The sequence below is a fragment of the Malania oleifera genome, chromosome 11, assembly GCF_029873635.1.
Source record: "Malania oleifera isolate guangnan ecotype guangnan chromosome 11, ASM2987363v1, whole genome shotgun sequence".
Taxonomy (NCBI): Eukaryota; Viridiplantae; Streptophyta; class Magnoliopsida; order Santalales; family Ximeniaceae; genus Malania; species Malania oleifera.
The window spans coordinates 35,081,663-35,094,918 of NC_080427.1; the positions used below are offsets into that span (position 1 = coordinate 35,081,663).

At 36.2% G+C, this 13,256-nt stretch overlaps 2 protein-coding genes across 2 annotated transcripts; both read left to right on the forward strand.

Moving 5' to 3' along the window:
• The first annotated feature begins 6,730 nt into the window (after positions 1–6,730).
• On the forward strand, positions 6,731–8,210 carry LOC131167304 (glutathione S-transferase U8-like). The gene is made up of 2 exons (XM_058126060.1): positions 6,731–7,080; positions 7,631–8,210. Exons 1-2 carry the CDS (start codon positions 6,745–6,747, stop codon positions 7,964–7,966), a joined length of 672 nt encoding a protein of 223 aa, XP_057982043.1. The 5' UTR covers positions 6,731–6,744; the 3' UTR covers positions 7,967–8,210.
• A 2,091-nt stretch (positions 8,211–10,301) lies between these two features.
• On the forward strand, positions 10,302–12,414 carry LOC131167303 (glutathione S-transferase U8-like). The gene is made up of 2 exons (XM_058126059.1): positions 10,302–11,278; positions 11,803–12,414. Exons 1-2 carry the CDS (start codon positions 10,943–10,945, stop codon positions 12,136–12,138), a joined length of 672 nt encoding a protein of 223 aa, XP_057982042.1. The 5' UTR covers positions 10,302–10,942; the 3' UTR covers positions 12,139–12,414.
• Positions 12,415–13,256: the final 842 nt, after the last annotated feature.

Genomic DNA, 13,256 nt, shown 5'->3' on the forward strand with positions numbered 1-13,256 from the left:
GAAAGACAAGAAGCTCGCCTTGGTCATAGGCCTATAGTGCATTGGGACTTGATGAAAGAAAAGTATGTCCCAATCTCTTATCGGGAATGCCTCATGGACCAACTCTATAGCCTTAGGCAAGGAAGTTAGAGTGTGACTGAATACATGGGCAAATTTGATGAACTTTCCATTAGGTATGGTGTGGAAGAAAGTAATAGCCAACAAATTTCTCATTTTAGAATTGTCTTGAAACCCGAGTTGAGAAAAAAGTTGCTTCCCCATCATATTGATTCACTTGAACATGCATTTAATTTGGCACATGACTATGAGCAAATGAGTAAAGCTCAATTGAGAAAAAAATTTAGGAACACTTCTAATGATACTTACCAAAGAAAGGCCACATCGTATGAAAGGACTAGACCCGCCAACACAGGTCAAGTGACTTCTAAAGGTAGCAATCCCACTGTCCAACAACCATTGGACAAGGAAAAGGCACCTATGAATGGATCCTCAAAACAAAATTCTAGGAATAATGTGTGCTATAAATGTCACAAAAGATGTCACTTTGCTAAACAATGCCCAACTAAAAATTTGGCAATTGAAAGAGAGGTTATTGAGGAAGAGTTGGGAGAAGAACAACCTCATATCTCGAGGAAGTAGCAAGTGAGGATGAGTTGTCAATTGAGGAAAATGAAACTGCTAATTTGAATGTCATAAGATGCATCATGGTAACCCCTCGAAAACAAGAGGATTGACACTATACTTCTATTTTCCATACTTACATTAAGTGTGGGAGTAAAAGTTGCAAAATGATCATTGATGGAGGGAGTTGCATGAATGTAGTTTCAAAATCAGCCTCAGAAAAATTGAATTTGAAAGGTGAACCTCATCCCCATCCTTACAAAGTTGTTTGGGTAAATGCAACGACAATGCCCATGAGTCATAGATGCTTAGTTCCCATCAAAAGTGCGGACTATGAAGATGAAATTTGGTGTGATGTCCTTCCTATGGATGTTGCACATATTCTTTTAGGAAGACCTTGACTTTATGACCTTGATGTTTCACATACTGGTCGTGCCAACACCTATACCTTTAGATGTAATGGGAAAAAGATTGTCTTGAGTCTCTGTGAGCCTAAAATTGATAAAAATGACAAGCAAGGCAACAAAGAAAGATTTGAAAGGAAAAGAAAAGGTTGGAAATTAATTGCACATTTTAAATAAAAAGCAATTTGAACAAGAAAGTAAAGAAACACATGTTGTCTATGTTATGGTGACTAAAGAGAGTGACTCCTCCATTCCTAAACATGAGACACCACCTGAGGTGTCACCCATATTTTATTTTATTTCTGAACCTCCAAATGAATTGCCTCTTGTGAGAGACATTCAACATGCCATATACGTTGTTCTAGGATCATCTTTGCCTAATTTGCCTCAATATAAGATGAATCCTAAAGAACATGATGAATTGAAAAGACAAGTTGATGAGTTGAGAGGTAAGGGTTTTATTCAAGAGAGTATGAGTCCCTGTGCATGTCCCGCCCTTCTCACTCCTAAGAAAGATGGAACGTGGAGAATGTGTATTAATAGTAGAGCAATTAATAAGATCATCGCCAAGTATAGGTTTCCCATACCTAGGCTTGATGACATGTTTGATCAAATGGCTGGTTCCAAAATATTTTCAAAGATTGATCTTAAAAGTGGATATCACCAAATAAGAATAAGAGCTGGAGATGAATGGAAGACTGCATTTAAAACCAAAGATGGCTTGTATGAGTGGTTGGTGATGTCATTTGGTCTCACTAATGCACCTAGCACATTCATGAGAGTAATGACCCAAATCTTGACACCTTTCATTGCGCACTTCCTTGTTGTCTATTTAGATGATATCCTGATTTATAGCTAAACAAGGAAGGAGCATCTAGTTCATTTGAGAAGAGTGTTTAAAGTCCTAAGAGAGTAAAAACTTTTTGCAAACTTGAAAAAGTGTACTTTCATGACCTCACAACTAATCTTTTTAAGATTTGTTGTAACTGAAAGTGGAGTTTCTATTGACCCTAAAAAGGTCAAGGCCATTCAAAATTGGCCTACTTCTAGGAACATTCATGAAGCAAGAAGCTCCCATGGGTTAACCACATTTTACCGAAGGTTTATTGAGAATTTTAGTACCATCATGGCACCCATCACAAATTGTCTTAAGAAAGGTGAATTCATATGTCCTAAAGCTGCAACCAAAGCTTTCTTAGACATCAAAGACATGATGACTAAAGCACATGTGCTACACCTTCCTGATTTTCAGAAATTGTTTGAAGATGCATGTGATGCTTTTGGGGTAGGCATAGGAGGAGTGCTTAGTCAAGAGAGCCATCATGTTGCCTTCTTTAGTGAGAAATTGAAAGATACAAAACGAATTTACGCCACATATGACAAAAAATTTTATGTTGTGGTTCAATTTTTGAGGCACTAGAGATATTACTTGCTCCCATAGGAGTTTGTACTATTTTCTGACCGCCGGGCCCTTAGATAGTTGAGCGCCCAAAAGAAATTGAATCATAGGCATGTAAAGTGGGTTGAATACATTCAGTAGTATACTTTTGTGCTCAAACACCGAGCCGGTGTTGAGAACAAAGCTGTTGATGCCTTGAGCCGAGTTATGACCACTTTAAAGACCGTAGAGGTGAGAGTCATAGGCTTTGAAAGCATTAAAAGACAATATTCCCAATGTCCTTATTTTTGTGATATCTTTTCTGACTTGTTACAGGAATTTCCTAGATCTCATCTTGATTTTGTGATCAATGGTGGAATTCTATTTAAATGGACTTGGTTGTGCATAGCCTCTATATCTCTACGTGACCAGTTAATATGGGAATTGCATGCAGGTGGTGTTGCAGGTCACTTTGGTAGAGATAAGACCATTGTCATGGTAAAGGCTAGATTCTTTTGGCCTAGTTTGAAAAGAGATGTTGCTAGACTTGTGTCTCATTGTGGCACATGCCAAACTGCAAAGGGTAGGAAGCAAAATACTAGATTGTATACTCCTTTACTTGTGCCTCATACCCCTTGGCAGGACATTAGTATGGACTTTGTTTTAGGACTCCTTATGACTTATAGAGGAAATGATTCTGTGTTTGTTGTTGTGGATAGATTTTCTAAAATGTCACATTTTATTCCATGCAACAAGACACATGATGCATATAAAATTATCACTATTTCTTTCAGGGAAGTTGTAAGGCAACATGGTCTTCCCAAGACCATTATTTTTGACAGGGATGTGAAATTTGTGAGTTATTTTTGGAAGACCTTGTGGGCCATGTTAGGCACCAAGCTCCATTTTTCTAGTACCTACCACCCCCAAACTGATGAGCAAACTAAGGTGGTTAATAGGAGCTTGGGTGATCTATTGAGATGTCTAGTGGGTGAAAACATAGGTTCGTGGGATTTCTGTCATCCTATAGCTAAATTTGCATTTAATAGTTCAGTGAATAGAACCACAAGATTGAGTCTTTTTCAGGTTGTCACTGGTTACCAACGTAGGAAGCCAATAAATCTCATCCTATTACCTCCACATGCTAGAGTGAGTGAGCAAACTGATGCGTTTGCAAAGCACATACATGATTTACACTCTAAAATAAGAATGAAAATTAACTTGAATAATGAGCATTATAAATCCGTCGTTGATGTATATCATTGGTTGCAAGAATTTTCAGAAGGCGTTATGGTTATGGTCCAAATTCATCCCGAATGGATTCCATTAGGAAAGGTAAGAAAGTTGCATGCCAAAAAGATGAGACCTTTCAAAGTTTTAAAGAAAATTAGTTCTAATGCTTCTATACTTGATATTCCTATTAATTTTGGTATAAGCAATGTGTTTAATGTTAAAGATCTAACCCCCCCCCCCCCTTTCTTGAAATATCAATTTTTGTGGAGCCTTCAAATTCTAACCTTGCAGGTGATCCTATTCCATTCCCCACTCCTCATAAGCAGGAAAACCCAAAGTTGCCTTTGCTTCCACCTTTCCCCATACCAAAGAAGCTTGATGAGATTGAAGAGATCTCGGATGACAAGACTACATTCACACGAGCAGGATCATACCAAAATTTGTTGGTCAAGTGGAAAAGCAAGCCACTTTTTGAGAGGAGTTGGATACTTAAAGAGGACCTCCTTCGTCTCAACTCGGAATTGTATTCAAAGTACATCACTTCTCATTCTTCGGAGAAAAATTCTTTTGGGGCCGTGAGAGATGATGGGGATCAACATGCTTTGAATATCTCTTTTGCAGATATGGTGACACGTGGACGACCTCCCAATGTCCACTATTACTCATAATTGTTTTGTAGGTACACATAGAATTACTTGAAGATCATCTACCTTTTAATGGAAGACTTTTGAAGACTTTATTATTCGTGGATGCATTCTTAAAGATAATATTCTATGTTGGACTTTATATTTTGCATTGACATTTAATTTGGACTTGGACATTTTATGGACTCATGGATCGAAGATTTGAAGACATACTCATGGATTGAAGATTTGAAGACTTAACTATTTAGTCTTGAAGTTTTTTAGGTGCATGAAGACCCAAGTGAAGATGTTGAAGCAAGAACAAGCCCAAGACACATGTGGGTCCCACACGGCCATGTGGACCTCACACGATTTTTATGCTCTATAGGCCACACAGTTTGGCCTCCCTTTTGGCACATGTTTGAGTCTCCAATTTGAATTGTAATAGTTTAAGATAACTAAGCATAAGTGTGTGTCTAGTAAGTTGGAAAGTATTAATTGTGTTAGGATTTAGTGAGAGTATTTAATGTTTTGTCTCCCATGCTAGTCTTTATATTCTCTTCATTGTAAGAACTCTAAGGTAGCCTATGTTTTGAATACTAAAGAAAAACTCCATTGTTGAAGCTTGCAGCATTGTCCAATCTTATGATTGCGTAGCGTGAAGCTACACCGTTCTCGCCAGAGATCAAGTGGGGAAAGACCACTCTATCCAACACCACCATCACCCCTTCCCCTCTCTCTCACCCACATGGCCTCCCCTCTAAACACCCACATGACCTCCCCTTTGTACACCCACATGACCTCCTCTCCCTACACCCCCATAGCTACTTTCATCTTGGTATTTCAAAGCTTGTTTGAAAGACTTTTAGCGTGGTCTAAACTCGTGTTGAACAACGTCAAATCAACCAACGATTCTCTTGGGTAAATTCGTTACTTGTCTTGAATCCTTGCTTTATTTTGTGAACCATTGCTTGAAGCCTAGAATCTCATATTAGAGGAACCTACTTGAATCCTTAGATTTCAATATTTTCACTTTCTAATATCAATCATAAGAATGTTGCATTGTTAACATAGAACTTGCATTCTTGAATTTTGAAAATAACATCTTTCCGCATAAAAACTTGGATTCCTTGATAAAGGAACACTTGGGACTTAATTTCTAAATAAAATCATACATTTTTTCAAAAATCTTACCACATGTGAATCGTAACATAATTTGTGATGTTTATGTTTGGCTGATTGAATTCTTAAATTAAAGTGTTTACGTATATGTGCTTGTTTGAGGGTTGACCGTAGGACTAGGCTGACCAAACCCGTCCTACATCAAGTATTTGGGTCAACGGATCAAATCCAGTTCAATGGGTCGGGTCCAGATTGATAGGTCAAATTCGAGTTAATGGGTTAAATTTTAAAATTAGTCTAAATTCTAAAACAATTATTTGAATTTAAATATTAACCACAAAAATTGAAAATTCAACGAGGATTTGCCAAGTTAAACCCTACTGACATTTGTTTTTGAGTTCTTCGTTCGACAATTCTCTCTTCTTCTATCCCGAGCTTTCTGAACTCCCTCCTATCAATCTTTCACTCTTTGTAGTTCAAACCTTCAGATGCTTCAATTATGAATCTTCACTCTACAATTTCTCCTAACTTCCTAAAATCCTTAAGTTGCAACTTGCTTTCCAAGTCTTCAATCTTACTTAATTTCTCAATCAACTCAATCTTATAGCAAATCCAAACTATCTTAAACTGTCGATCTCCCGACTCTTACTATCAATTATTTGCATCACTGTCTGTCCCTTTCATTTTCAGAAAGCTTCTATTTATAAGTTTAGGGTTCTGATAAGTTTAATACTGATATAGTCAATCAGCACTGAATTTAATCAATCAATATTTATTTCAATTTTCACATATTTTTCACATGTCTAATTGCCGAATCCTTCTTTTACAGGTTTGAATTTTGAAGCTGAAAATGCTGACCCACTTCTTTTATTTTATTTTTTCCTTTTCTATTTTTTTTTCATTTTTATTTCCAGTGTAGAGTTTATTTTTCCCTGTATTCAGAAATTTCCTCTGTATTCTTCATTTTATGAAATAAAAATTTACCTAATTCTGTTATGTTAGTCCCTCTACAATTATTTCTTGTCAAATCTAACGTGAAGTTGTGGGCTGTTGTATTTTCATCTATAAAATTAAGCTAAACTTAAAATTAAAATTCATTATCCCCGCCACAACGTGCCCGCCAAGTCCTACAAGAGGAAAGGTGCTTGAACCGCCTGGGGATGTTGACTATTCCTTTAATTTAAGATCCAAAAAGTCTTAATAACCAACAATATCTTATTCCCTAAACATTAAATTACTGAATACAATATAAAAATGGCAGTAAACAATTGGTTGGTTGCTTGGCTGCCAAGAAAATTTCACCCTTAGCTCTCCTATATAAGGAGCCTCCAGAGAATTCAAAGTGGCAAAGAAAAAAAAGAAAATGGCAGATCGAATTAAGATGGGAGAAGAAGTGAAGGTGCTGGGAGAGTGGGGTAGCCCATTTAGCCAGAGGGTGGAGATTGCCCTTAAACTCAAGGGCATACCCTACGACTGCATGGAAGAAGAAGACGTATATGGCAACAAAAGCGAGTTGCTGCTGAAGTCGAACCCGGTTCACAAGAAGATTCCGGTTTTCTTCCATGCCGGAAAATCCATTGCCGAGTCACTTGTGATTCTTGAGTACGTGGATGAGACATGGAAGTCCAATCCCATCTTGCCTCAAGACCCATATCAGAGAGCCATGGCTCGTTTCTGGGCTAATTTCATTGATGAAAAGGTATGTATGCGTGTGTCTACATATATATATATATTATGGGTGGACACTCAGTATGAGGTCCATAGTTAGTCCTGTGTCTTGTAAGAAGCCTCATAGGGTACTATCCCTACAAAGGCTTATATTTTCCTCTCATTTTGGTTGCAATAAGACAATTTTGACCATTAAATCATCATTTAGACTCAACCTTGTGAAACTTTGTTTTAGCCATGTAATTTAATGAGATCCATTAATGGTTAAAGCAAATAATATCTGACTAGTACTGAGTCAAGATCTTTACTTTGCAAATCAGTATTATAGTAGTAAAGTCATGCTCACTCCTTATATTTAAAAAGAATCTATTATTATCTTTTAAAAATAAAATAATATATGAGAATTCAAAGTTATTTGGAATTTGAAGAGAGAGAGAGAGAGAGAGTAGTATGTAGCAAAATTCTTTCACTTCTCTGTATTGATTGTCTTAGAAATTACCATGTGCAAGTTGCAGTACCTGTATCTCTTATTTATATTTAAAAATGTCAAGACTCATATTAAATTATTTATTGTACTGCAGTGTATGCTTGCAATTTGGAAAGCTTATCAAGGTGATGGCAAAGCATTGGAAGAAGCACATGGTTATCTAGAAATACTTGAAAATGAGCTCAAAGATAAGAGATTTTTTGGAGGAGAGTCGATTGGATTCGTGGATATTACTGCCATCGTCATAGGATATTGGATGGGAGCAATTGAAGAAACACACACAGTAAAAATGTTGACAAATGAAAAGCATCCCAACTTGTGCAAATGGTCTGAAGAGTTTGTCGGTGTTGTCAAGGAGTATCTACCTCCTAGGGATAAGCTAGTTGCTTTCTTCAAAACTCTCTACAAGGCTACCCATGGTTCTAAATAAATACCAATGACTATTACACCGATATAATTAGATGTCACATTTTCTATTATTACTTATTTCGTGTAATTTTACTATATATGTCCTACAATAAATATGCAGCAAGTCTTGAGGCGTTATATTGAGTTTAGCTTATTAATATTTCTACTTGTTAAATGAATCATGTATTATGTCATATGCTTATAGCATATTATGTTTTTCTATTTGTTTTATGTTTTTTATATAAATGTGTTCTGAGTATACATAATTAAGGAGTGCTTCACTTTTTTTTTTTTCTTAATTTCTATGCACATGTTTATCCTTGTTGCGAAATTATGCCCTAAGATTGTATGCGTACACACACAAAAAATACAAAAAATTAGAGAAAATTAAAATGGAGAAGAAGAACACGATTTGTGTGGTTCGGCAATGTGCCTATATCTACAAAGTCCTTGCCCAATTTTCACTATTAAAATAGAAAATTGTCTTAGGGTTTCAACCCTCAACTACAATGTGCATGTATAGCCCCATAAAAATATTTCGAAATACTCTAAAATTTATAACAACTTTCAAGTGTATATCCTTTGAATATCAGCCACAACTCGATAATTACAATTGATAATGGAAGTATGTGTTAGGGAAGATTTGTCTTTGAACAATTTGATGAAAGTTTGGCTCAACATCTCTCTCTCTAACCATATCTCTCTCTCTCTCTCTCTCTCTCTCTCTCTCTCTCTCTCTCTCTCTCTAATTACGAAACCCATTAGTCTAAAATGAGCTTGCTTCTTGTCACTCTAGGGAGCAAAACCACACTCCAAGAGAGAGGACACCATCTCAAGAACGACCTCCCATTCCTCCCCCACAAAGACCAAATGCTCCTAGAAGGTTCCAACGTCATGACTATTTTGTTCCAAACTGGAATGATGAGGATTATGATGAAGAGGATTTTCAACTAAGGAGACCATATTGTAGGGAAAATCATGATGTGAATGTGGATGTGATGAAAAGAGTGAAAATTGAAGCCCCTACATATGATGGTCAAATGGACCTAAAAATTTTTCAAGATTGGTTGGCTGAAATGGATTCATATTTTGATTAGTATAAAATGAATGACCTATCGTGTGAGATTTGCAAAAATGAGGTTAATTGGGCAAGAAAAGCTTCATTGGGTGAATGTTGAAAGACAACAAGCTCGCCTTGGTCATAGGCCTATAGAGCATTGGGGCTTGATGAAAGAAAGCATGTCTCAATCTCTTATTTGGGAATGTCTCATGGACCAACTCTATAGCCTTAGGCAAGGAAGTTTGAGTGTGACCGAATACATGAGCAAATTTGATGAAATTTCCATTAGGTGTGGTGTGGAAGAAAGTAATAGCCAACAAATTTCCCATTTAGAATTGGCTTGAAACCCGAGTTAAGAAAAAAATCGTTTCCCCTTCATATGGATTCGCTTGAACATGCATTTAATTTGGCACATAACTATGAGCAAATGAGCAAAGCTCAAATGAGAAGAAAATTTGGGAACACTTCCAATGATACTTACCAAAGAAAGACCACATCATATGAGGACTAGACCTGCCAACACGGGTCAAGTGACTTCTAAAGGTAGCAATCCCACCGTCCAACAACCATTGGACAAGGGAAAGGCACCTATGAATGGATCCTCAAAAAAAAATTCTAGGAATGATGTGTGCTATAAATGTCACAAAAGATGCCACTTTGCTAAACAATGCCCAACTAGAAATTTGGCAATTGAAAGAGAGGTTGGTGAGGAAGAGTCGGGAGAAGAACAACCTTATGTCCCCAAGGAAGTAGCAAATGAGGATGAGTTGTCAATTGAGGAAAATGAAACTACTAATTTGAATGTCATGAGAGATGCATCATGGTGACCCCTCGAGAATAAATTGATTGGAACCGCACTTCTATTTTCCATACTTACATTAAGTTTGGGAGTAAAAGTTGCAAAATGATCATTGATGGAGGGAGTTGTATGAATGTAGTTTCAAAACCAGCCTCGGAAAAATTGAATTTGAAAGGTGAACCTCATCCCCATCCTTACAAAGTTGTTTGGGTAAATGCAACGACAATGCCCGTGAGCCATAGATGCTTAGTTCCCATCAAAAGTGCGGACTATGACGATGAAATTTGGTATGACGTCCTTCCTATGGATGTTGCACATATTCTTTTAGGAAGACCTTGACTTTATGACCTTGATGTTTCACATATTGGTCGTGCCAAAACCTATAACTTTAGATGTAATGGGAAAAATATTGTCTTGAGTCCCCTTGAGCCTAAAATTGATAAAAATGACAAGCAATGCAAGAAAAAGAAAGATTTGAAAGGAAAAGAAAAGGTTGGAAATTAATTGCACATTTTAATTAAAAAGCAATTTGAACAAGAAAGCAAAGAACCACAAGTTGTCTATGTTGTGGTGACTAAGGAGAGTGACTCCTCCATTCCTGAACATGAGACACCACCTGAGGTGTCACCCATATTTTTTGAGTTTGAGAATTTTATTTCTGAGCCTCCAAATGAACTGCCTCCCGTGAGAGACATTCAACATGTCATATACCTTGTTCTAGGATCATTTTTGTCTAATTTGCCTCATTATAGGATGAATCCTAAAGAACATGATGAATTGAAAATACAAGTTGATGAGTTGGGAGGTAAGGGTTTTATTCAAGAGAGTATGAGTCCATGTGCATGTCCTGCCCTTCTCACTCCTAAGAAAGATGGAACATGGAGAACCGCCAAGTCCTGCACGAGGAAAGGTGCTTGAACCGCCTGGGGATGTTGACTATTCCTTTAATTTAACACATTTAAGATCCAAAAAGTCTTAATAACCAACAATATCTTATTCCCTAAACATTACATTGCAGAATACAATATAATAATGCCAATAAACAATTGGTTGGTTGCTTGGCTGCCAAGAAAATTTCACCCTTAGCTCCCCTATATAAGGAGCCTCCAGAGATTTCAAAGTGGCAAAGAAAAAACAAAATGGCAGATCGAATTAAGATGGGAGAAGAAGTGAAGGTGCTGGGAGTGTGGGCTAGCCCATTCAGCAAGAGGGTGGAGATTGCCCTTAAGCTCAAGGGCATACCCTACGACTGCATAGAAGAAGAAGACATACATGGCAAGAAAAGCGAGTTGCTGCTGAAGTCGAACCCAGTTCACAAGAAGATTCCGGTTTTCTTCCACGCCGGAAAATCCATCGCCGAGTCACTTGTGATTCTTGAGTACGTGGATGAGACATGGAAGTCCAATCCCATCTTGCCTCAAGACCCATATCAGAGAGCCATGGCTCGTTTCTGGGCTAAGTTCATTGATGAAAAGGTACGTATGCGTGCGTCTATATATATTAATTTTATTTGCGTTGAAATATGAGATTTTAACATCTGAAACCCGTGCTTTCAATGCAGTGGAGAGAATTTGTGATGGAAAATGAGTCAAACGATTTTGTATTGGTCCTTTATATGAGAGTCACATCGAGTATGGGGTCTATAATTAGTCTTGTCTATCCCTAAAAAGGCTTATATTTTCCTCTCATTTTGGTTGCAATAAGACAATTTTGACCATTAAATCATCATTCACACTCAACCTTGTGAAATTTTTTTTGAGTGATGTAAAATAATGAGATTGGTTAAAGCAAATAATATCTGAGTCAAGATCTTTACTTTGCATATCAGTATTATAGTAGTAAAGTCATGTTCAGAGAGAGAGAGAGTAGTATGTAGCAAAAGTCTTCACTTCTTGTATTGATTGTCTTAAAAATTACTATGTGCAAGTTGCAGTGCCTATATCTCTTATTTATATTTAAAAATGTCAAGACTCATATTAATTTATTTATTGTACTGCAGTGTATGCTTGCAATTTGGAAAGCTTATCAAGGTGATGGGAAAGCATTGGAAGAAGCACATGGTTATCTAGAAATACTTGAAAATGAGCTCAAAGATAAGAGATTTTTTGGAGGAGAGTCAATTGGATTCTTGGATATCGCTGCCATCTTCATAGGATATTGGATGGGAGTAATTGAAGAAACGCGCACAGTAAAATTGTTGACAAATGAAAAGCATCCCAACTTGTGCAAATGGTCTGAAGAGTTTGTCGGTGTTGTCAAGGAGTATCTACCTCCTAGGGATAAACTAGCTGCCTACTTCAAAACTCTCTTCGTGACTACCCATGGTTCTAAATAAATACCAATGGCTATTACATCGATATAATTAGATGTCACATTTTCTATTATTACTTATTTCGTGTAATTTTACTATATATGTCCTACAATAAATATGCATCAAGTCATGAGGCGTTATATTGAGTTTAGCTTATTAATATTTTTACTTGTTAAATGAATCATGTATTATGTCATATGCTTATAGCATATTATGTTTTTCTATTTGTTTTATGTTTTTATATATAAATGTGTTCTAAGTATACATTATTAAGGACTGCTTCACTTTTTTTTTTCTTAATTTCTATGCACATGTTTATCCTTGTTGCGAAATTATGCCCTAAGATTGTATGCGTACGCACAAAAAATACAAAAATTAGAGAAAATTAAAAGGGAGAAGAAGAACACGAGTTGTGTGGTTCGGCAATGTGCCTATATCTACAGTCATTGCCCAATTTTCACTATTAAAATAGAAAATCGTCTTAGGGTTTCAACCCTCAACTACAATGTGCATGTATAGCCCCATAAAAATATTTCGAAATACTCTAAAATTTATAACAACTTTCAAGTGTATATCCATTGAATATGAGCCACAACTCGATAATTGCAATTGATAATGGAAGTATGTGTTAGGGAGGATTTATCTTTGAACAATTTGATGAAACTTTGGCTCAACGTCTCTCTCTCTAACCATATCTCTCTCTCTCTCTCTCATTACAAAACCCATTAGTCCCCTGCTCACTATTCATGGCATTTCCAATGTCTAATATTCAACTCCATTATCAATTACAAATGGAATAGGGATTTGGGTTTCACACGTTTTTTTATTCTAATTTTTAAAAATTTTAAAATAAAAATACATAGTAATAGAAAAAATAATAGTTATTTTTTCTTAAAATAACAGCTAAATAAAATATTTTAAAATTGTGGAGCATGCACAATACTTTTATATATTTTATTTAGCTAGGTTAAAATATAAAAAATTGAAAAAAAAATAAAAATAACAATGAAAAGATTTTGAAAGTGTACATAGTTATATTTTTATATTAATTCATTATAAATGTAGTAAGTTAAGTTTGATTCATAGAACATTTATTCTTATCACAAGATGACTCTAATTATCGTAATATAGGGAGTTAGATC

Bases quoted from the DNA above. Each gene is read 5' to 3' on its own strand.
- LOC131167304 (XM_058126060.1), top strand. From the start codon at position 6,745: ATGGCAGATCGAATTAAGATGGGAGAAGAAGTGAAGGTGCTGGGAGAG. The intron at 7,081-7,630 runs GTATGTATGCGT...ATTGTACTGCAG, and splicing joins CTAATTTCATTGATGAAAAG to TGTATGCTTGCAATTTGGAA.
- LOC131167303 (XM_058126059.1), top strand. From the start codon at position 10,943: ATGGCAGATCGAATTAAGATGGGAGAAGAAGTGAAGGTGCTGGGAGTG. The intron at 11,279-11,802 runs GTACGTATGCGT...ATTGTACTGCAG, and splicing joins CTAAGTTCATTGATGAAAAG to TGTATGCTTGCAATTTGGAA.